We start from the raw sequence: 25,305 nt of genomic DNA, 5'->3' as shown, positions 1-25,305 counted from the left end.
GCGGAGTGGTGGCTCTGTGGCTAAGGATCTGCGCCTGTGACTGGAAGGTTGCCGGTTCAAATCCAGCGGCCGGCAGAGGAATCCTACTCCATTGGGCCCCTGAGCAAGGCCCTTAACCCTAACTGCTCCAGGGGCACTGTACAATGGCAGACCCTGTGCTCTGACCCCAAGCTTCTCTCCCTGTCTCTGTGTCTGTGTCTCCATGGAGAAAAGCTGGGGTATGTGAAAAGACGCATTCCTAATGCAAGAAATTGTATAGGGCTAATAAAGAAATATTAATTAAAAATTAGTAACCTTTCTGAAAACAGTAGATTGAGATGTGCCTAAATGAATATATATATATGTATCATAATTTGGCATTGCATTCAGGTTCCATAAAACATTTGTATGACTGTAATAAAACAGTGTTTACAGTTCATCTGTGTGACTGTCCATTTTCTGTATTCACTTTGATAGCTTTTACTACATTTGCAATAACATCCATTTCTTTTTATCTTTATCTTGTTCTAATTTTATTTTACTCGACCACTGCTCTGGCTTTGTTAGTTTGCTTGCTCTGCTTGCTATTTCGCTGAATAGCAGTTGAAAAATCCAATTTGATATTTCATTTTCAAGTAAGTACAAAAGTCCCCAGAAATATGGAACATATTTTAAATAGAGAAGGCCATTATTAATTTAAAGGAGAATATAGTTTACAAAATACAGTTTTTAATTAATTGAATAATTAAAGAGAAAGAATCCTTAGGATAATTCAGAAAATACATTTTATTTTACAGAATAAAATATGAATCTTGCCTGGGGTCTAAAATGTGGTTTATGTCATCACCGGGAGCCACAATACACGTCTGTTCCTGAGTTTTATCAAAAGCTTTCATATGAGCTGTGACATAGAAACTTAGGGTTTTATGCCAGCTGCCTGTTGCACCTTTCTCACTGTGAGAGTCCCAGCAGGCACAGTAATATGTGGCATCAAAGCCAGAGTTTACTTTAGGTATCACAAGGTTGTATTCATTCTCCTGCTTTTCAGCCTTGAAATCAGAAGCTGTGGGGTCCTGAGTAACAATTCCTTTGTCAACAGTTATGTAAAGAAGTCTCTTAAGAGCTTCGCCATCTTTTTTCTGATACCAGTGGATGTAATTACTTGAACCCACATTGGAGACTTTGCAACTGATGCGTGCAGTTTTGCCTGGCATTTTGGCCAGGGTGACCTTCTGATCCAGTGTCACTCCTGCTGCAGTCACTGGCAAGAACAAAAAAGGAAAGTTAACCTGTGTCGTCTTTTCACTGACAAACAAGTAAATATGACAGAATCTTCCTTACCTAGGAAAACAGACCAAACTGCAATTAGAGAACACAAAATCATGCTTGCTTCTCTGTGTAAAGCTTGTATTCGTGTGAGCCATTCATTTCTTTTCTTTGCTGCTCGGTACAGTAATTTTGATAGAGCCACAAGAGGAAATGACAAGAATATGTTAACCAATCTCAGCGCTCTGTTCTTCCTTCTTTCAAGGGGTATAAATACCATCTGGCTTCCCTGTGATCAGTTAATTAAGAACTGTCAATACAAAATCATCATTTCTGCAATTTGAAATTTTGTCAAATAGAAAAAGGGTCTTCCATGAAAAATTTAATATTGAGGTTTTATAAAACTCAGCCTTTTGAACATCAACCTACAATTAAGTCATTTTTTGTATGACCATGAAACCTCAAGGGATGCTTTAATCCCATATTCAGATTAAAACTCAAAGTTACCAAGAAATATACAGCTACAGTATTCCATGGTATTTAAAAAAAATATTTCAGATCCATTTTCATTGGGGATACTTTTACAGGTGTGCACTTGATTTCTTTTCTATACAACTGGTTTATTTTAACTGAAAGAAAATGATTGTTTAATTCTAAGTGATTTCTCTTTCTGCTGCAGTTCTACTCCATTATCATTAGCCAGCAGCCCTGCAACTCACAACTGGCAACTGACTGAAGCTCAGCAGCTGTGAGCCTGGTCAGTACCTGGATGGAGACCTCCTGGGTAAAAACTAAGGTTGCTTCTGGAAGAGGTGTTAGAAGGGCCAGTAGGGGGTGGTCACCCTGTCTGAGTTGGTCCTAGTGCCCCCAGAATAGTGACTCAGACACTATACTGTAAAAAAGAAGCGGTCCTTCTTATGAGACGTAAAACTGAGGTCCTGACTCTCATTGGTCATTAAAAATCCCAGGGTGTTTCTTGAAAAGAGTAGGAGTGTTACCCTGACATCCTGGCCAAACTTCCCATTGGCCTTTCATTGACCAATCATGGTCTCCTAATAATCGCCATATTTGAATTGGCTTTATCACTCTGCTCTCCTCCCCAAGCACTTTGAGTGGAGTGTCCAGAAAAAATGACAAAACACTGTATAAGGAATTATTATTATTGCTTACACTTACATTATATAGCACTCCTCTCAAAGTGCTTTACAGGTAATGGGGACTCCCCTCCAGCACCACCAATGCGCAGCCACACCTGGATGATGCAACGGCACCCATAGTGCGCCAGTACACTCACCACACATCAGCTATCAGGGAGGAGGAGAACAGAGTGATGATGCCAATTCACAGATGGTGATGGGCATCATCACTCATAGGAGGCCATAGGAGGGCAGGATTGGTAAAGGCCAGGGGGGAAATTTGGACAGGATACCAGGGTAACACCAGATTTTTAATGAACACAGAGAGTCAGGACCTAGTTTTACATCTCATCTGAAGGATGGAGCTTTTTTACAGTATAGTATCCCCGTCACTATACTGGGGCATTAGGACCCATACAGACCACAGGGTGAGCACCCCCTACTGACTCAACTAATACCACTTCCAGCAGCAACCTTAGTTTTTCCAAGGAGGTCCCCGTCCAGGTACTGACCAGGCTCACACCTGCTGAGCTTCAGTGGGTTGCCAGTTGTGAGCTGCAGGGTGATATGGCTGCTGGCCATATACTAAACTAGGGGCAGTAGAATCAGAATTGTCAGCCTGAGATGGAGGAAGTCCTTAAATTCTCTTAAAATCTTAAATTACATAAAAATAAAGCAATAGATGCAAAAAATTGGAAAATATCCTATCTTATAATTCAGGGTATAATCTTATGATTTATTCCTTAATCGATCTGATCTGCACTGTTGGTAATTTACAGTATATCAGTTTTAGATTTAATGTTGCTGACATTATTCTTATTCATTTTTCAGCAATTTCAAGAGAAGCAACTGAAATGAGTTTGTAATTAATATATAATTTGAGCATAGCGCTTGTTCAAATTCTCAGGAAACGGCAAACTCACACTTTATTGAATACGTTGCCTGGTGAGTGTGGTTAGTGAAGGTCTAATAGGATCAAGCAATCCTAGAAAGACACCAAACCTTTTTATGATATTGATTCATGAATCTCTCCCATATACTGCAGATGCTGCTTGTGCAGAATTGACAATTCTTATTACTTCTTATTCTAACTTACTGTATTTAGGATATTCAGGTTCTTCTAAAGTTCTTACAGTACAATGTATTATATATAATGCAATATAAAAGGTACAAATTTTTAAAGCAAATGTAAGACTACGGTAAGCAATGAGGAAAGAAATATTTAAATTTGGATTTAATCTTTATGTTAAATTGTGTAATTTAACAGAAATTCGGGAGTACGTCAAATTCAAATCTCACACTTATGCTCTCCTACTGTATGTATGCTCACTGGCTGCCCATAACTCTTGTCTAGTGCTCCTCCTTTAACTCCAGCTTCACCCTTGCAGCTGCCCCTCTGGTTCATTCCTCACAAGTGAAGAGTGGTGTGACAGTGCTGACATTCAGCCATTTCCTTAGGCAGGTGAGTTAACAAAGTATTAACTATGCTTTTAATATGCTGTCCCTTTTTGTTCAGTATCTTGATTTGTTGTTATTAGAATCTGACCAAATTACTGAAGTGTGATTTGCATAAAGTGTGTTGGTATTTCCATTAAGACCATCGAAAGAGTTTCTGCTGGAGAGAGCTTATCCAGGTGTCCAGATGTGAAGTAATTAGAAAATACTAAACTTCCACCTCCAGCTGAACAGGACACAAGTCTGTCACAGGGCAATGTTAGCTCCCATTTACAAAGCTGGGTGGACTGGAGCAACTGGGGTAAAGTACAGTACCTCATTCTAGACACTACAGCAGTTTATATAGTAGGAAATTGAACCCACAACCCACTACTTATAATGATCTTATAAAGTGACCTACCCACTACTATTTTACTGCAGCCAGGGTGATTGGGGCAGACAAAAATATTACAAAAAATCACAATGCTGAGACAGAGGCAAATCCATTGGGATTGTATTTATTACTTGAAATGGTTTTGATTCATTCACTTACTGTATCAACACTTTCAGTTCTTTTAATTTGTTTTACAGAATTCACATACATAAGAAAAAAACATTTGCTAGAAGAAAATATAGTCACATCAGATATGGGTTCTCAGACATTTCTGACTGCTTTAACCCATTTCAGTGCTTGTCTTCTCCAAATGATCTTGAAGTTCAACATACTGTAAAAGCAGTTGAAATTAACTAGAAATCATGGCTGAATATCTTGATTCTCATGCAGGTTTCACATACGGTCCTTTAATTTCCTGTAAAGTAAGTATTGAGTTTTCTGATTTTTTTGTGTTAAATTTGTGGTTTTTGTTACAACTGCCTCTCACACCTGTGTCACTGTGGGTGTCCCAGCAGCCACAGTAATATGTGGCAGAATGGCTTTCTTTTATTCCATTTATTATAAGATCCACCTCAGAGCTAGATTTTCTGTTTGCTTTGAAAACTCCTTCATCGTCCCTGTTGTCGTAAAAGGCTTGCGAGCCAACTTTTTCAATGTAGAGAATGCGTTTCATGGCTGTGCCGTCTTTTTGCTGGTACCAGTGAATAAGAGTAGAGTCAAATCCCCACCCTGTATACTTGCAGGTAATACGAGCAGTGCTGTCAATTCTTTTCAGCATTATTTGTTTTGGCTGTTCCAAAGACAGGGCTGACACTGCCACTGCAATGGAGAAAAAAAAGGAAAGGGCTGAGTTGAGATGGTTAAATTCTCATAAACACACAATATAGACCATGTTTCACTTACCTAATAAAAATGAAAATTCAGCAATGTACACGCACAACAACATTATTTCTTCTTCAGTAAGGTGAAGAATTGCAGTAACCAATCTCAAGAGACTAGAACTTCCTGGACTTCGTGAGGTGTTATAAATACTGTGTAAGGTACTACTAGACACTACTGGGTCAAATGCAACGAACTTCCTGAATTAGTACGCAGCTGCATACAAAGTTGCGGCTTAGTTAGTACGGTACTTTCTGGAGATCGTCTCCAGCTCGGAGTTCAATTGCACGTTCAAAAAACATGCGGAACAAAGTTGGAGTTCAGCTGAATTTGTGCTTAATCTGGTTCCCAGGGCTCGGTGTTGTTGTTGTACTAATTAATGCAAAGGACTGTGCATCAGAACATTTCAATTAATTTGATTAGTGGATTAATACGTAGGCCACGTTAATATACAATTATTACTTTGTTTGGTTCTTGTTTTATATTTAAACTAAATTTCCCGATAAATTAATGTCAGTTTTTAATTTAAGATTTGCATTTAGTCTACAATTCACCGGATGGGGGTACTGTATGTAGTTATTAATTAGATACTCAATTGCAATTAGTCACGAAACAAATGAGAGCCGCGGCTGCGCATTTTAAACAGATCGCTACGGTATTAATTCGACACGCCAGATGAACAAGTGGACAAATCGCTATTGCTAAATCATTACAAAAGACATCAACTAAATATAGCTGTCCTACTAAAATGTTAGAGATGTACATTCCATAAAAATGGCATCATCTATAGGAATGACCCACTCTATCCAAAACAGTGGTGCATCAGGTTTGGTTCCCAAGTTAACCTGTGAGCAACCTGAGAACTGGTTCTTTATTTTATTTTGGTGAAGACATAGATTCCTGTGTTCCCTCACACCTGAAGAAGGCTCCACGGCTGAAACGTTGTGTTTTCTTTCTACTTTTTTTTCAGCATGGAATAAACCTATGGAAGCCCGTTTCCGCCAGGGAGTAAAAAAAAACGCGCTATGGTATCTCAGAATTCCGACTTAGTATCTCAGAATTGCGACTTATCAACTCAGAATTCCGACTTAGTATCTCAGAATTGCGACTTAGTAAGTCAGAATTCCGACTTCGAAATAGCCATAGCACGAACGCGAGGCACGAACTAGGGTGGGAGCGGCGAGGGCACAAGCCCTAGAACCCAAATCCGTTACAATAACAAAAGGACAGACAATGAAATATGGCTATTTCGAAGTCACAAATGTGAGATATAAAGTCGGAATTCTGAGTTACTAAGTCGGAATTCTAAGTTGCTAAGTCGCAATTCTGAGATACTAAGTCGGAATTCTGAGTTGCTAAGTTGCAATTCTGAGATACTAAGTGGGAATTCTGACTTACTAAGTCGCAAATCTGAGATACTAAGTCGGAATTCTGACTTACTAAGTCGCAATTCTGAGATACTAAGTCGGAATTCTGAGTTGCTAAGTCGGAATTCTGAGTTGCTAAGTCGCAATTCTGACTTACTAAGTCGGAATTCTGACTTACTAAGTCGCAATTCTGAGATACTAAGTCGGAATTCTGAGTTGCTAAGTCGGAATTCTGACTTACTAAGTCGGAATTCTGACTTACTAAGTCGGAATTCTGAGTTACTAAGTCGCAATTCTGAGATACTAAGTCGGAATTCTGACTTACTAAGTCGGAATTCTGAGATACCATAGCGTGTTTTTTTTTACTCTCTGGCGGAAACGGGCTTCCATATAAACCTATTACTTGTTCCTTATAATGAAATCTGCATATTTCAGCTCTGCAATTTTTTTTCACAGGAGTTATAAATGTAAATTCTAAATTACAAATAACAGCTTAAAAGAGTTTAAAGAGTTACATTATTTCATTGGATAAAAAATAATTGGCGACTTAAATGCATTCCTTTAAATTTTCAAGAATGCGTTTACATAGTTTCTTTTTTATATTGAGTACTAAAAAATTCAGGTACTGGGTCTAATAGCATTTGTTGCATTTTTAATTCCTGATATTGTAATTTGTTTATTCTGTTTTTAATTTATTAAGTTAGTTATGATTAAGAAAAATATTTTCTGAAAAAAGTAATTTAATTTTTAACCCCCAAGGATTTGTTGTAGTATTAATACGCTGTAGGTTTCCCCTAAGCTTTTTATACTAGTATACTGCATAATATGATAATGAGGTCAATAATAGTTTAATGGTGGAATGTCCTACACGTTATCATCACTAAAGAGACCTAGGTGATTGAACACCACAGAGAATAACCTTTATGTTCTTGAAAATAATAATACAACTGCATCTACAGTATTTATATATTTTTTTCACAGTGAAGTCTCCTATTATGTATCGTTCCTTACCTATTGCAATTATATTATTTTAATGTTGTGAAGGATACAAGTAACTTGGGGATTTAGCAGCTACATAAGATGATATGCTAATGAGGATTTACTAGTTAGAGGGAATTGCTTTATTTTGGATTGCACTTTTGTGTTTTTGAGTGCTCTCTAGTGAAGGGGTTTTCAATATCTCTGTCATGTATTTAAAATTGTAGTAAAAGTCACACATATCCAATCCCTCCCTACAACATAACAACAAAATTATCCCTAAAACAATTCTGAAAAATGTAAAATGTTCAAAATATGAAATTCTGGATAGTCTCAAAGAAATGGAATCTACCAAGCTTTAATCATTGGATGTTGGTGTGTAATGAGTTTTTGCAGAACTTGTACTAAAAACATTTGAAACTTTTTAGTCTAAAAGGCAGGAAAGCAACCTCCCCATGAGTGCTATGACTACTTGCAGAGTGTGGACAAACCCTTCTCCAATAATGTAATTAACAAACTGACACCCACTAAGTCTATTTACAATAGTTACAGGAGTTTTGGCGGCCTCTGGGGGTAGATCAGTTGCTACTCTAGTCCCTTCAACTACAGGCCTCACACTATTGCAGAGAAATTTTCACTAAGGTTTAAGTATCACCTGCTAAGGAAGTCTTTATCACTGTGGTTGTCCCAGCAGGCACAATAATATATTGCAGAATGATCGACGTTCACGTCTGATATTCTGAGGTTGTACAGGTCAGACTCAGGTTTCTCAGCCTTGAATTCGGAACTTCCATAAGTGGGGTCAGCAGTGTTTTTTGAACCATCCTGGGTCATGTAAAGTATTCTCTTGAAGGGCTCGCCCTCTTTTTTTTTATACCAATGAATGTAGTTATTGCCATAAGGTATATTGGAGGCTTTACAACTTATAAGCACAGTTTTCCCTGCTGTTTTTGTCAGTGTTGTCCTCTTCTGCTCCAGTGTCACTGCTGTCACAGCTGCTACTGCTGCTGCAATGAAGAACAAAAAGAAAAGCAGTTAAAGCAATCTATTAATTCTTAAGGAAATACATTTGAGAAAAACGTCCCTCACCTAGAAAAATTGAAAAAATGGTCATGGCCGAAGGCACAACCATGGTCATGCTCTTGCATGTGTAAGACTCTACTTCCTTTAGTTTACTGCTGAGTTATTTTAATTGAGCCCTGAGAGGAAATGACAGTGACACCTGAACCAATGACTGTTGTAGTGATCAGCTTTAGAACAAATATAAATATCTTTTGACTTAACTGTGAAGAGTAGGTTCAGAAATGCTCAAATGAGAATGACACATTTATTTGTATACATACAGTATGTTACCAGTAGTCTGTAGTATTTGGGAAGGTTAATTTTAAAAAGCAATCCGTTTAAGTAACATGCTACTTGCATAAGGGATTATGTTATAAAACTTAAAATTACATTTCGGAAAAATATTTTTTTAAAGTCATCAGATACAATAATCTATGTTATGTGTTAATAACAAAAAAATTAAAAGCTATTTCTAGAAACATTTTGTTAGTTTAAAAAGTAACATTTTACCCATATAACTTATAACTGTGATTAAGTTACTTTTTAAAACTAACTTTCCCCCCCAAATAGGCTGCTTTATTTGTTAGCTGGCTTATAGTTCAGATGTCGCCCAGTTTTACATTTCATTTTAGATAATTTTAGTCTCCTCTACATTTGTCATTAGGTCGACCTGATTGGGGCTTATCAGCTGTTCATTTCCTTAAAATAATGTGTATTTGAAACAGAATCCTTTTAACTTGTATCTAAATATTAACCTTAGTTGTGATCATATCATAATTACCCAAAATGGAAATGGCAGTCCTGGCTTTTAGTGAAATATATATTTTAAATATATGGTCTGTTGAGTGCTTTAGTTTTACAGTATTTGTGATACAATGAAAAGCTAACCTGAAGATGAAGTTAGCACATGATACATTTTTGATTCAGTGTAGGCTGTCTGAGATGATGAAATGAAGATTTCTGATTAAGCAGTCACATTACAGCAATTGAGTGATGTAAGGGTTATCCAACGAGGATGCAACAATATCATCACTGTTGCAATAGTTGAAAAAAACATGACATTGTGAAGATGTTCAATTTGGAAGTGATTAAGATCATTGAGAGGTCCAATAAATGACTCCCACATACTGTAGTGCTTTGTAGAATTTTATACAGGAAAATGACAGCATACAGTATGTGATTTTGTTTCAGGTTATTTTTTAAGTGAATACATGGAACACTGAGACATTTCATAGTAGTTTTTTATTTGGTGTATTTTTCTTTTTTGTTCTGTTTGCTAAGTCAACAAAATAATCTAAAAATTTCTTTTAAAAAAACATCCTAATTATTGGAGTCTGCTATACTGTAGTTTATTCTGCATTTACCATGATGGATATACATTAGTAAAACTTCATGGAGAGACAGACTAAACTTGTGGGAGAGGAACGGTATCTTTAAAAATGTATATACCATATAGACCAAGTCATATAACATATAGAGCAAGGACTTAAAAAATCGATCTAAATCAAACCATTTCTAGAAAAAAAGGCTAAATAGGCTAAATCCTATTGGTGATAACTGCAACTGTTTCAGCATTTCAGATCTTCTCTGCAAAGTTCATCTTCTGCAGAGTTACTGTAATTTCCTGAAAATGCTTTGTTGAGGTTTCTGCTTTTTTGTTCAAAACTGTAAGGTACACAAGTCTGTCTGCTGTTTTTGAACATGCTGTTCATGACTGAGGCATCACTGTGGAAATCCCAGCAAGCACAGTAATATGTTGCAGAATGGCTGGGTTTCACAGAATTCACTGCCAAATATCCCTCAACAAAACCACCTGCAGGGACAATGCCAGCCATGAAATCTTTTGCATCATTTTTGTTGTCATACTCAGCTCCCTTCTCTGAAACATAAAGAATCCTCTTCATGCCTTCGCCTTCTTTTTTCTGGTACCAGTGGATAGTAGTTTTGGCAGGATTTGTTCCAGAGACTTTGCATTTAATCTGGGCTAAATTGTTCATCACTAGGGTGAGTGAGATTTGTTCCTGTTTCAAAGTAACTGCCGCCTCTGCCACTGTGAAAAAGAAAAGAGAAGGGATTAAAGTTCAGATGCTTGATTGATTCCCGGTTTCACAAGCTTCATATAATTAATCTGTTCTTACCTAGAAGAAAAGAAGAAAAAGCAAGGAGAGAGGGCGGAAACATGGTTGTTCTTGATCTAAATCTTCTTAAGGTAAGTGGATCTTTGTTACTTGGATATTATACTCGGTCTTAGAGAGGAAATGACTGCAATAGAGGGACCAATCTGTGAAGACCATATCTTTTGTTTTTGGTATCATGAATTTCACCAGTTCTATATGTGGCTGCATAGTGTTCACACTATGAAAAAAGTACTGATTGTTGATACATTATTCTGAAGTTTTAGTAATGCATATTTAGTGTGTGTGGAAAGTATTCAACTCTGTTTTCTTGTTCAAGCGGTGTTGTTGTCTACTCTTTTTTCACAAAGCTGTGAGAATAAGGAAAGTAAAGTGTGAGAAATGTGCTGCTGGTGACTATACTTTAGTGTGTTACATGTAGACAATGAGAGCTGTCTTTTTTTCTTTTTCTTAAATTAGTGTAGCAAATTCTGTCTCCTTTTTGCTTCAGTATGGATTGTGTCTGAACTGGACTCGTCACTGCAGGGTATCAGCTACCAACAGAGCTGTAACTAGCAGATGATGGGAAATATTGTCAATGATGTTGATTCATCGTATCAGACCTCTGAGGAGGTCAAAATAAAGAATTAAATGAAATAATTTAATATAAATTATTTTTCCTTTCTGTTTTCCATTGTAATAGCAAAATTTCTGACATTGCTAGCAACAACCAACATTTTATTTGTCTTTGCTGAATGTTTAAATCCATTAAAAATTATTTATGTTGTTATTTTATTCTATTATTTCAATTTTGTAAGATGCTATGTGAGAATTTGACTATGGGGCATATTCAGTATGCTTTAGATGAAGAGTTTCTGATTTCTTTTTATACATTTTTATATCCTTTAACATGTTAGCAGAATATTAACTCATTACAGAATATCTAGAACCCAGTATGAACTGACCTGTGCTAGTAACTAATTGCATATTTATTTCAATTTTTTATTTACTACTGTGCACTTAGACATTTTAGACATAATCAGGATTTAAAATACTGTACGTGAGCTATGATTATCAAAAACGTACTCAAACTTTTTACTTACCACTCATGTTTTTTACTATTATGACCATTTTCGTCATTCCTAATACATCTTAGGTTAGTTGCCATATCACAATCTTTACACTCTTTACAACTCTCAAAACTTGATCACAACAACTTAAGGTAAACTGTATATAGGGACTGTATGTGCAGCCAACACATAACACAGCTCAGCCAACATCCTGAGTAAAGATGTAATATCTTAGCTCAGGATTGTCCATTTCTGGTCATGGAGGGGAACTGTGTCTGTGAGTTTTCATCCCGAAGCTGTTAATGAACTAGACCATCTGATTACTTGCTTATTTGAAGCAATCTAACAGTTTCTCCTAGCCTTTCGGGTACTGCTGCTTTAAAGAGACCTTAAAAACCAACAGAAACCCTTTCCCTCCAGAACCAGGACTGGATAGCCCTGTAGTAGCTAATTTATCAATATAATAGCTAACATTTACCAATCAAGTGTGATGCCCATCATTAACTTGTTTTTTTTTCTCTCCACACATCTGTAAAACTACAAGGTTACTTTTTGTACTATAAAATACAAATCTACAGAGCTTAAATAGAAATAAAAACAACTAATATGTCAGTAGAAGACCGTAAAATAAGACTTTGTACATAAAGCAGAAAATCGGTGAGTGAAAAGAGTAGAACAATTCGAAATGCCATAGATATTTTTATTTTCTTTGCAGCGTACTTTTAACAAAGTGTGGCTTGCAATACAAAACATACCAGATTACCTCTTATTCCTTCATTTCTACAGTTTTTGAAAAAAGGGCATTTGGATTGAGTTTTAATTAATTGGATTGCTCAAACATCAGAAGTTTAATCAAGTTCAATCAACAGATGACCCAAAACCGGTCTTGTTTTATCAAAACCTTTGAGGTGTATTTTGAGACAAAGATTTTTATAATCTCTAGTTAGAAAGATTATAACTTTATAACTGAAGTACCCATCAAGGCCTAAGAAAAACAAATAAATGCAGTGTTAGCCTGTATCTTTAAAAAAATAACTCTAAGTTAGTCTAAATAACACCTTAATATATGAATAACACATTTATAAAAGAATAGCAATTTTAGCACATGCCAAAACAATATCAAAATAACAATCCAGGTGATTAATTCAAAAGTGCAGAAAGCCTCTTCATAAGACATTATGTGTTGATGACAAAAACAATTACCTTTAGATTACCTTCCAAAGGTGAGTTTGCAAAGGAACAGCACAGAGAGACCCCAAAACAACCCTTTAGCAAAAAAGAAAGGGCTCCAAGCAGCACCATAAGAATATTTGTTCTCAGAAATATTTTTTAAGGCTCATTAATGCTGTTCTTAGATTAGATTAGGTTGAAATAGAAAAGGCTTTCAAAAGACATTTTTATAGTTTCTCAAAGAAAGAATCAGAGGCAGGGAAACTCTGCTGTGAGTCAGTTTAGAAACTCCTCAGTGCGTCTGACTGAGAGGAAAATTATGCACTTACTCTGCCTAACATTCACAGCTGCAGACAGACTACACTGAAAAATAGCTCATCTTGAAGGGAAAGTTTACAAAGTGGTGTAAATTCAATTAAATTTCTGTCCCTTTTGAATATTTTGATAAAAAATATTATGTACAGTAGGTACTGTAGATAATGTCCATCATCTAGCCACACTGACTCCTGATTTCCATGGCATTAAGTGGAGTAGAGAGCATGTGACTCCTCTATGCCGAACAGGATGAACTAATTTTTAGAGCTGTGTTCCTGAGTAATCTAAATGAAAATATGTCTAATCTCATCATAAGAGGTCTTACATTTCGGGACAGGTGCCAAAATGAAATGCATTGTTATACTGTAAATCATGGCCCTAGAGTACATTTGTATTACTGTATGTGCTTCAGCCAAAAAAAACAACATTTTGAACGACCACAGTATCTTTACATACTGTATACTGTACAGTATTTGCACAGGATTGTTCAGCATTACCCAGTTTTTATCCTGCTTGTAACTCACATTAATTTTCTTCACAGACCTATGATTTGTCTCATTCTTCCAAAACATTTTTTTCTGCGAGTCTTGTGGTCTTTATTACATTTGAACGGATTTTTCAATGTGACATACTACAGTAAAAATCTTTATATGGAAAAAGACAAATCCTACTGTATTTTGTGTTTTATTTTTGTTATTTGGAATTAGCTTTAAAAATCTGTTATGAAAAAAATGTACATGATTTAAAAGCATTAAAATAAAGTCCTATATTATCGAAAACATTAATTGTCACAATGAGCAAAAAGCAATTTGTAACATCCTATTATCACAAAATTCTGAATGAGGTTTCTGAAGTTTGTTGGAAACTGTACAGTGCATTATCTGTAAATCTTTTTGAACAGGTTGTCTATAGGGTTTAATTTACTGTGGGCGTCCCAGCACGTGCAGTAATATGTTGCAGAGTAGCTGGATTTCACAGATCGTATTGCTAAGTATCTCTCGGTGAAATGTTCTGCAGGAATGTTGCCCACCACAAACACATCTGCATCTCTTTTGTTGTCGTACTGAGCCGTTTTATCAGCTACATAAAGAATCCTCTTCATGACTTCACCATCTTGTCTCTGGTACCAGTGGATTGTTGCTGTGGCAAAGCTTGTTCCAGAGACTCTGCATCGGATCTGGGCTATTTGGCCATCAGTTTTTGTAAGTGTTATTTTTTCCTGTTGCAAAGTCACCGCTGCCTCTGCCACTGCAAGGAAGAAAAGAAAAAAAAAGGCTAAACTTCAGACACACGCTTTGTACAATCACAAGCATAAAATAACTGGTCTTCCCTTACCTAGAAAAAAAGAAAAATAAGCAATGATGGAGGCTGGTAACATGATTTGATCTCAGACTTCTTAAGGTAAGTTGAGCTATACAGGCTGGGTATTATAATTGAGCTCAAAGAGCAGTAAGAGTTCAAAGATACATGATATGATGCAGCAGCCAATCTCTGGAGACGAGTCTTTTCAGTTTCATTTTAGAGAGCTTAAATACTTAAGGTCTCGGTGTGGATATGCGCAGTGTACATGGTCTGACTCCATCAACACTCTGCCTCAAGCACACCTCCGCTTTCCTGACCCCTGTAGCCCAGACATGCACCAAACACACTGTGCCAAAAGGCCACCCCCCTGCCAAGGAGGAGTTTGGACTCCCTAGGGAGTGCTGTGAAGTGAAGACACTGTGTAACAGTCTCATCTTACAAACTAAGACCTTTCAGACTCTCTCATTCTTCACGCTGCAGTAGCCCACAAGATCACGGGTCTGTGGATGCAGTCAGGTGACCATCCCAATTGTCCCAACCTGCTCCCAACCTGGAAAATGAGTAATGACTAACACGTTTTAGAGTGCTTGCCACTATACTCTCTCGTTTTATGACATTAAACAACAAGAATGTAATGAATTTCCACTGCATTTGTTAGAATTTTCACTGTTTTGAAAGGAATTTGTACACTGAAGTCTCTGACTCCTAATTAATGGGAACAAAAAGATATTCAAAGTACAGCAAGAGACTGTATTTTGTGCAGAGGGCAAAATGAAACAGATGTCTTCCTTTTAGAAAGAGCTCTAAGCACTATGTGACGCTTTATTACAATACAGTAGTGTTTAACCAATTTGTAACAGTAACTGACCTAAACAAATAATACTGTGGCATATTCTCTGTTTATCTGGCTATGTAAAAGGAATATTTTGCTCCATAAAATATTATACATACAAGAATAATTCATTAAGGCGTTCCAGAAGGTAATGTGAATGTATGAATATCCTAATTCGCTTTTGTATTTTTTGTCTGTAAATTAATCTCTAAATTAGTATTTCTTTCAGGCTTAACGTCACCACCAGGAATCCTCCACACTGTTCATAACCCAATGGAAACAAGCCAAGTGCTAGAAGCCCTCATTGCCTCACAGGTAATAGTACAAAAACATTTCAATGGCCCATGACATCACAGTAACAGTATGCTACAATATGCTATACAATATACAATATTGCCTTTATACAGTACAAAGCAAATTATCCAGCTTTAAAAATAACTCAAAAAGAATATTGAGTATTAAACAATAGAGGATCGATTTGAGAGGAATGCTGTGCCAAAGATTGTCATTTATTAAATCTATATAGTGCCTTTGTTACCAAAACATTATTTTAGTGCCTTTTGATCAATTTCATGTTGGTTATAAGGATTGTGTTAGTGAGTGCTGCTGTTATTTAAAAAAAGAGCTGGGTTTCCAAAGAACCTATCCATGGTGATTGTCACATCACAGGGTTTTATGACAGACATTATTCCAATAGGTCTAGCTAAAAGCCTATTCAAAGGCTGAAACAGACATATCAAACATATATCGAACAAAACACACAAAAACATATTTTAAAAATTTCCAGATTTATTTAATACTCAGTACAGTTCAAGAATTTGTGCATCATCACCACCATTGCAATTGTTTTGTTGCAGATATTTCTGTGGAACAACATTCTTCCTGATTAATGTACAGACGAAAACAAAGCACTGTTTCAATGATAACCTGCTATGACAACTAAGGTAATCACTAATGATGGTCTAATATTAAGATATGATGTTATGTTACAGTAAAAACACAAAAGCTCACTACTACTTATTTTTTCTTAATTTCATTCCATGCTGTTTTTAAAGTTCTGCACACACCTGGGTTTTCAACAGCCTTCCTGTTGATAGCCTCTCACTGTGAGAATCCCAGCAGCCACAGTAGTATGTGGCAGAATGGTCGACCTTCAGGGAGTTGATTATGAAATCGCTCTCAGCAATGTCCTCATTTTGACTGGCTTTGAAAATTTCTTTATCGTTCTCATCATCATAATGAAGCACTCCATCCTCTGCACGTATGTAAAGAAGGTGTTTCAGAGCTTTGCCTGCTTTTTTCTGGTACCAGTGGATATAAGCTTTATTAAAGTCTGTTCCAGTGACCTTACAGCTAAAATACACGGTTTTGCCAATATTTTTTGTCTGGGATATTTTTACTTGTTCCAAAGTGATTATTGCCTTTGTCACTGCAAGGGAGAATAAAACATATATTGAGCTGAAATCTGAAGGTATTACTGTGAATAGAGACTCATGATATATTCACTCACAAACACCAGAAAAATTAATACTCACTTACCTAGAAAAAGAGAAGAAACAGAGATACATGAAACCAAAAACATTGTTGTAGAGGAAAGGTTGTATAAAATTAGTAAACAAAATCCAGTTGTACAGTGCTGCAGTCTTTTAATTCAGATCTGAGGGGGGAATGACTACAAAGTTAACCAATGTTAGAGAAGTGGGTGATGGGTAGGTTTATGGGTAAAATTCACAGCTGTGTGTTAAGACAACTGTTAGTCATATTGTCAGGTTGCACATATTATACTGAGTTATTTTGTACTATTCACATGTAGACATACTGTAGCTACAATAATGAAAATGTACATATTCGTATTTTCTAGGCTTTATTTTTTATCAAAATCTACTAATAGCATCAATGCAAATATTTCTTCTTCTTTTTATGTGTATACATACTGTACGTACATAAGGTATGTGCACAGAGGTCAATTCAACTGAAAGAAAAATGAATGATAATGTAAGAACTGAGGGCTGGGGGAAAGTGTGAATCTTGTTTAATTTTGAATTTTGGAGTCTGATATAATTCTGAGTAGGATTATCAGAATGCTTGCTAAAGTAATGTTAGAAGGGAGAATGAAAGAACGGGGACATTATTAAACATAGTTACGCTGCAATGTATAATCTAAATGTTCAAAGTTGTAATACCTACAGTATCAAAATACTTTCACTGTAAATAAATACATCCTTAGATTAATAGTATTTTAAATTCAAGAGTAAGATCATAGCCCAATCTCGCACACTTCTGCTTGCAGCTTGCCTGCAGAAGTATATCTTGCCTCCTGAACTTCCCTTCTTCCTTCTTGCAGTGTTTTGCTTTATAGAGAGACATCTCTCTGAAAGTTGGCATTGTTAGACCTTTACTGCTCCTGCACCTTTCCCATGCTCCTCAGCTGGCTCTTGCCTCATCATATGCTCATGCTTGCTGGTCTTTCTAGTACATCCAGACTTGATCTGACCACTGTACATCTCTTCCAAGCTGTAAAAGGATCGTCACTCTCTCTGTACTGTACTGTACCTGTTTAAAATGAAAGATGAAAATCATTGCTTATGTCAATCATCCTGCTGTCCTTAAATCAAGGTTTGTCATCTTTAGACCTCAGGCACCAGCATGATAAATATCATTTCCCATTCCAGCTCATTTTCAACTACTGAACCCATCCAAAGCTTTTGTACACTTGCAGATCTCCTCTGCTGCACCTTCCTTCATTGAGAGGTTGCTCTGACTATCATTGTTGTTTATTCCGCTATAGCTCTTTCAACCTTGACTGGGTTTCCAAACAGCCAAGTTCTCACCAGCATGAAAAAAAAAATCCTGCGTCCATCTCTAGGGATCATCCTTGACTCTTCTCTTTGTTTGCATCTCCTTTTCACAAGCCACAAGCCTATTTTTCTCTTTGACTTATTCATTGTGACATTTTATATTAAACCTGCTACTGTTGTCTCCCATGGTCCAATGTCTGTCTTTTCGGTATTGCTCCTTATGCAATACCTCTGCAACACTACTGTATATATTTACCTGGATACCAACTGCAATGCAATTTGAGGTGATAAAGAAATCGTTGGTGAATCCGGTGAATCTCTGGCCCCATTAAATTCAGATTCCTCTGTAGCATTTTGTGATCTTGATCCAATTATCAAACTATTATTCTCTCATTGGGGGTTCTTCTTGCGCTGATCCACCCAGGCATATCTGTACAGTATTTTATTGTGGAGTAAATATTTATTTGCCAAATATTAGATCTTGGAGCCAACAATTTGATTGGTCTTTTTTAACAAAAACAAAACTTTTAATTGAAATATTAGGGGGTTAAGGGTGTAAGAGAGGTGTGAATTAGGGCACATGGATACTGTAAATGACAGAGAGAGTGTGCAGGCCAGATTGACTCAAGAAGAGCTGAAAAGTTGCTAATTGTAGGCGGGAAGGCTGACCATATTTAAATACCAGAGTTTAAATAAGAAACTGCTAGCTTCCTATAGCAAGATTTAGGGGGTTGCAAAGACATAATGAGAACAGTCAGGGAATTCCTTTAAGGCACAGAATGTACTGTATCTTTTTGCTCTTTTTGAGCTGATTCCTGAGAGGTTATATACAGTATCTGGGGCTGTCTATCTCTGTAAGTGAGATAGTATTTTCCTGAATCGTTTTCTTCACGTGATTCGACAGTAAGAAACAGAATTGTTGTTTTTCAGAGGAGAAAATGTTCTTGCTGAGGCCCTGGTCAGTGTATTTGTTTTTATCATCTTTATTATCCTGGTACTGTATATACCCCCTGAACATAGAATCTCTTCAGCCCTTTATTGAAGATGTTATGGTTGAGTACAACCCTCTTGAGACGGTTTCTTGTCAGCGTGAGCTCCGATTGTTCTAATGTAAGACAGCACCCCATTTGGTGAAGAAGATGAGGATGAAGGTGCTGATTATACTACCAGTTGGAAAACAATGCAGCCGTCACAAACAAGTGCTGCAATTAAAAATGACAGGATACCAAGTCATGTTAATACAGAGATGAAAATTAAAAGCAGTAACTTGTACTCTCCTATTGACGAACCATTACACATGCGATTTACTGTAGATACCAGTTCCTGTCTTATTAAGTCTCCTAAAGATAAGCGGCGGCTCTACGGCGTGGTAGAATTCAGTGTACTTTTTTTAGCATGCCGGTGTGTTTGATGAGCTTTTTTTCTCTTTTTTCTGCAAATGGGAAACTACAGTGTAGCCATCTCCATGCATTATACTGCATGTTTGGCATATATAATTAACAGCTGTTTTTGAAAAAGATGAAGGAAAAGACTGTTCCGTGCACGTACTGTAAGTACTTTATTTAAAACTTAACTTATTCTCTTTTGGCGGTAATATCGCAGTGCATTACGCAAAAACTAGAACTTGCTGTATATTTAAAGGGTTGGCATAGCAGAATAAGAATTGCACAGTATACTGTAAAAGCCATTACCGATTTTAAGAGACTGAAACATTGCTCGATATTAAAATAAAGATATTTTGAAACATTGCACTCTTGAAATAACATAATATTACTTACAGGAATAATAACTGTTAAAAAGCCGCTCAAAAAGTAAAATGAGCTGAACACAAACAACACTGTATTTTTAACAAAATGTTTGCAAACAAATGGTGCAATATTGGTATATATTTTTGTAACTTTCTTTGTCCCCGTCTGGGTACCTGTGGTACCCGAGTATTCAAATAAGTATGCTTACTATATCGAATTTAAATAATGATCAAACTATACATTCAAATCTGGATATCATTTTAATTACAGAGAAGCTGAAGCTGAGACGAGTTTATTGGTTTTTATCGAACTGTTAGACATTTACAAAGCAGATTCTTTGGTAGTATGTAAGATTACTGAACTGCAAGAGGTCGACAGAAAACTAAACTAAAATAAAAGAATTAGGCACTCGGCAAAATTATTTTTGGTATTTCTAAATGTAACGTTAAACATGAAACATTAGAAATGGGTTACACTTTATGTTCATGTGAAAATATATACTGTGTATTATATATACAGTATTTATACATTCTGCACTGCAGTAAAATAATATTGGAGTATGCAACAATGCGAGAAAGAGGCTCAGTTTTTCAATTCAACGAGCTTTAATAGTATGTCCAAATAATTAGATTGTTGTCAAAGCAATAAGAATAAGCAAAATATTTACGAAAAATACATTTAATATTCAGGGACGTTTACATGTTTTTTACAGTATAAACGTTTGTCTAGGTCTTTCTTTAAACGCTTATTGCGAGGATGCGTTTTGTCGTCATTCTAATCACCTGCAATTAACTTTTAGAAAGGTTTTGGGAAATGTTTAGCAACACCAAGCAAATATAATATGATGAAACGAAAGTTTTAGAGAATGGGAAAGAAAATAATATCCAAAATATTTAATCTGATTTTAATTTTAGTGCCTATGTTGAACTAGATTCACTTTCACTCAGTATTGTAATATATTTAATCGGTTTGGTACTTGGATTGCGTTATGCTGAATCCGCGTTTACAGTAATAATTTAAATAACACTGTATTTGCCAGTATTCAAACGGATGAATATTTATATAAAATGTTTACAGTATATGTAACTTGAAAATACTCTAAATGCTATAAAGTACTTGTTCTAGAAGAATGGAAAACAAAAAAAATAAATTATTAGTTTGGTAAGTTTGTTTTAATTTAATCACAGACAGCCCCTGTTGGAACTTAAGCCAGAAGACATCCTATCCTCATCCACTTTTAAAGTTTTAAAGGTTTCGTCTTTGTGGCCCATCCAAACAAATACTTATTTTTAGAACGTGATACTCTGAAAAACATTTGAATTAAAATATCACCTTTTAGTATCTATCATATAAGAATGTCGGGATGTGAGAGGAGCTCGGGAGGAGAACAGAGAAGAGGAACATGTTTACAAGCAACCAGGTCGTGAAATTTTAATAAGACAATGATTAGAAGACGTTTTTGTTTCGATTTCCGCTAAATATCAAAAACTGTGTGCATCCCAATACGCACAATAATACATTGCGCTGTCTTCCTTTTGTGCGCTAGCTATCGTTAGAATACTTATTTTGTTGCCTTTTCTTCCAGCAACAAATCTTTCCTTGAAATCTGGATCGTTTTCAGAGGTCTGACTTCCAGCTGGCAGATATAAAATCCGTTCAATAGTTAACTCGTCTTTCTGTCTGTACCAGTGGAGGACTGTGGAATCGAGCGACAATGATCCGCCAAGTTCACATTCAATTCGAGCACTTTTTCTCGGTTTAGCTATCTTCAGCGGGTGAGGGTGATTTATTTGCGTCAGAGCGCAACCTGAAAAAAGAACAATGGAAAAAAAATAATTATTGGAATACGTATGATTTGAAAACATGAAATCGTTTCTACAAATAAGACTCACTTATCATTAGCGAGAACACTGATGTTAAGAGTGCAAAATACAACATATTTCCCGTCGGTAACCAAATAAGTTGGTGTGTTTCTCTTTATGCCAATGCTTTATGGCAAACTGCAGGCTGAACGCCTTTAATATCAAACTAGGTGGAGCCTAAAGATGCAGTACCCAAGTACAGAGGCGTTTTCTTCTGGTCTTTCATTATGGGGTGCTTTGCGGGAAGTGAATGGACAAAGCTACCATGAACAAGATTGATTATTAATTATTGTATATAACTATAAGTAGTAATTAATATAATTAATAAATAATAGCTCTCCCCCAAAACCTTGCAACCTTTTACCTGGAGAGTTTCAACATTAATTAACTTCGTTTGCCTCTTTCGTTGCAGATGCTGTACTTGGTGCTGGAGAATGGACATCTTGCAGATTTTATAAATGACCTGAAGTACAGTACTCTTCCACTGGTAATGAGCAGAAATCTTATTAATTTAGACTTAGTCTGGCATAATTGATTCAACTATTTCTTAGAAGTGTTCGGGTTTATATTGTTGCTCTGATAATAAAAGCATTAAGAGATCAAATGGATCCAAACCACATTATGCTGGATTATCAAGACCAATGGTGTCTCTACTCTAGTAAAAAAAGTTTTGTTTGCCTAATTTGATTAGCCTCACACAGAAAAAAAAATCATCTTTTACAGCAATACACAGTACATATTTTTCTGCATTATTCTGTAAGCTGAAAAACAAAACAAAAACAGTAAATCAAGTCTTGTTTAATAAAGGGGCCCAAATGTTTCACTTGTCTTTATATATTTGCGATCTCTTTTTGTTGCATCACATATCTTTTCGTGAGAGGTCGCGAGGTCGGAGAAATTAGTAACAAACATAAAACTGAATAGGTTTTAATTGCCAAGATATAAATTATATGTAGCATAAAAGCTCTTTAATTCTATGCTCAGTTTGTATGCAGTGAAACAGATCATACTGATCTACAGTAGATATACAGTATGAAGGCTACTCATTAAAGCAATATTGGTAACATTAGTAAGATTAAGTTTTCTGTTACTTATGTATTTATTTCTGTTTTACAGATTTTTGGACGTTAGACTTTTCTCTCAACCAGGGACAGATTTTGGTGTTCGTAGGCTCTAGGCACTTTCACGCCGAAATGTGCAAAAAGAAGGGCAAAAACCAAATAAGGGCAAACGCCGAAGAGTATTTTTAAACTATTCTAAAGCTAAACTACCTGATTAATGAAGCCAGTCAAGCAACCATCCCTTGACACTTCTAGTTTGTAGAATAGCCGCTAGATAGAGTATGATTATTGATTTGGAGCACCTAGAGTTGATCGCAAGCATGTTGTTTCAGCTCGGTTTTCATTAGTCACTAGTGTTTCCCTCCTTCGTAGGCCCTAAGACTAAAAAAATCGTAGGTTCTAGGCACTGCTCTCAACGTTAAGTCATACTTCCAATTGCCAATTTAATGATCACTGGATGCTAGTATTGATTTACAGTAAGTGGAGTAAACCCAATTCCCTGTGTATGAGCTGGGGAAGCCAGGCGCGATAAGGTTCTTGGTTGACAGGCGCTTTTGAGCAAGATTTCCTAATATACTGTAGGTCCCCCTGAAACAAGTACTGTATATACTGTACAGTGTAGACTTTTTCTTCTGCATCAGCTCTTGAATGTTAAATCATTGTTAATAAGCAACTCATTTTTTAAATTTGTTTTCAGTACTGTTTGTGTAAATGAAATGATTTGAAAGCTTTAACTTTCCAGGAACAAAAACAAATACAAGCTCTAATTAATCAGATTATTAGTTTAACTGTAGTTTAAGTGTCAAAAGCCCAATTGTGCAAAAGACAATCCCTTTGAGTATGCTGAAGTCCCTTGGAGCAAAACAGTCTTTAAGTGGACTATTTTTCAAACTAATGACTGAGTGCAGAAGCCGGTAAATCAAAACCTGCAAATACCTAGATCAAGCGTGAGCCAGCACCAGACATCTTCGTGTCCCTCGGAATGTTTTCATTTGATGTATAATTTTTATTCCTTAATTAAACTGGATGAATAACTTAAGGTTTTATGTCTTAAATGATTGAGAATAGAAAAATAAAGGACATGGAAAGTCTTCTGGAGTTTGGCACTGGAGAACTAGCCTTTTAATTTAAGAACATAACTCAAAACACAACCTCCTCCCTTCAGTGTCTTGAGTTATTAATAAAAGAGTTGAAAAAATATTTTTGTTGATCAATTTAAAAAATAAAATGAAATGAATTTTGAATTTACTTTCTCTCTTTGGTCTTCTATTTGATATATATACTTAAATAGCATGTGGCACTAAAATGGTATTTATGTAAAACTGTGGTATTATACTGGTGTTACAATTTGATGGATATATCCATCCATCCATTTTCTAAGCGCTTTAACCTCTTCAGGGTTGTGGGCAGACTGGAGCATATCCTGGCAAGCAACTGGCAGAAGGCAGGATAAACCCTAAATGTGTGCCAGTCCATTGCAGACCAGACAGAAACAAACACAGACACACAGAAACACTCTCACAACAGGTCCAACTTTTCCCAGAAGCCAGTGAACCTGCCAGTATGTGTTTGGACTGTGGGAGGAAACCAGAGCACCCAGTGGAAACCCACGCGAACACAGAGGGAACATACTAACTCCACACAGATAACACCCCATTTCCGGAATTGAACAAAGGGCCCCAGCACTGCAAGGCAGCATTGCTAACTGTTGAGATTCTCCACAACATTATTTTGATACCTTTTTCAGATCATCGTTGATGTAAAAAATCTGATCAATATCACTGTGAATCAATTACAAACTTAATATTTGGTTTGAATTGTAAGATAACCTATGGAAATACAATACTCATTTATTTGTTTACTGATATGTGACTGGTACACCTCCTGCTGATATGTATGTCTAGGTATAGTACAAACTAGTTCACATGAAGACATCTGGCGACCATTGTGGCTTCCTATTAGTAACTAACTACCGTATGTACACATACCATTCAACCAGTTTTTCATTGTGTTTATCTGTTTCACTGCCAACAGCTTCATCTGATTATTTTTGACATTGCAATGATATGATCATAGCAATCGGGTGCCCATGGGTCCACAGATTATCACACACAAGATTACACTGTACCAGAAATTAGTTTTGTGTACATTCCACACTGCCACTCAATCCCCAACTTGATGTCTTAATTAAATACCTGACTTCTTTAAACCTCTTACCACCAGGTGACCTGACCATACTTCACCTTTTCCAATATATTAGTCAAGTCATTACAATATGGTATGTAGGGTAGCCAAAACTGCCCTTTCTGATCACACACATACTGCTGGGGTTGTGTGGTGGCTCTGTGACTAAGGATCTGTGCCTGTGGCTGGAAGGTTGCTGGTTTGTATTCCGTGGACGGCAGAGGAATCCTACTCCATTGGGCCCCTGAGCAAGGCCCTTAACCCCAACTGCTCCAGAGGCGCCGTATAAATGGCTGACCCTGCGCTCTGACCCCAAGCTTCTCTCCCTGTCTGTGTGACTCATGGAGAGCAAGT

General features: G+C 36.4%; 1 protein-coding gene and 2 long non-coding RNA genes across 14 annotated transcripts in view; 2 read left to right on the top strand and 1 right to left on the bottom strand.

Annotated features, from left to right (window-relative positions):
• LOC148657372 (immunoglobulin kappa light chain-like) overlaps positions 1 to 21,858 on the bottom strand; it is an 83,482-nt gene extending 61,624 nt beyond the window's left edge. For 4 of the 12 annotated variants that reach the window (XM_088643546.1, XM_088643559.1, XM_088643555.1 and 1 more), the window contains exons 1-2: positions 10,634 to 10,756; positions 10,222 to 10,545 (exon numbers count right to left, since the gene is read on the bottom strand). In XM_088643546.1, the coding sequence (XP_088499672.1) occupies positions 10,222 to 10,545; positions 10,634 to 10,676 (367 nt within the window). In that variant the 5' untranslated portion in view covers positions 10,677 to 10,756. Of the gene's footprint in view, positions 1 to 934; positions 1,241 to 1,320; positions 1,408 to 8,110; positions 8,441 to 8,522; positions 8,587 to 10,221; positions 10,546 to 10,633; positions 10,757 to 14,088; positions 14,413 to 14,499; positions 14,655 to 21,333; positions 21,652 to 21,736 lie in introns of those variants that run through there. The other 8 variants (XM_088643549.1, XM_088643561.1, XM_088643556.1 and 5 more) reach the window with 5 other exon arrangements.
• LOC148657373 (uncharacterized) lies at positions 10,586 to 16,729 on the top strand. Its single transcript, XR_015940958.1, has 3 exons — positions 10,586 to 10,704; positions 15,528 to 15,613; positions 16,156 to 16,729. It is a non-coding gene; the product is annotated as an uncharacterized LOC148657373 (long non-coding RNA).
• Positions 18,629 to 24,015, top strand: LOC148657371 (uncharacterized). Its single transcript, XR_015940957.1, has 3 exons — positions 18,629 to 19,645; positions 22,119 to 22,193; positions 22,823 to 24,015. It is a non-coding gene; the product is annotated as an uncharacterized LOC148657371 (long non-coding RNA).
• Positions 24,016 to 25,305: the final 1,290 nt, after the last annotated feature.

This window comes from Lepisosteus platostomus, chromosome 8 (genome assembly GCF_059453375.1).
Source record: "Lepisosteus platostomus isolate fLepPlt1 chromosome 8, fLepPlt1.hap1, whole genome shotgun sequence".
Classification (NCBI taxonomy): Eukaryota; Metazoa; Chordata; class Actinopteri; order Semionotiformes; family Lepisosteidae; genus Lepisosteus; species Lepisosteus platostomus.
The sequence above is the reverse complement of the archived record's forward strand: the minus strand, read 5'-3'. Positions and strand labels throughout refer to the sequence as shown.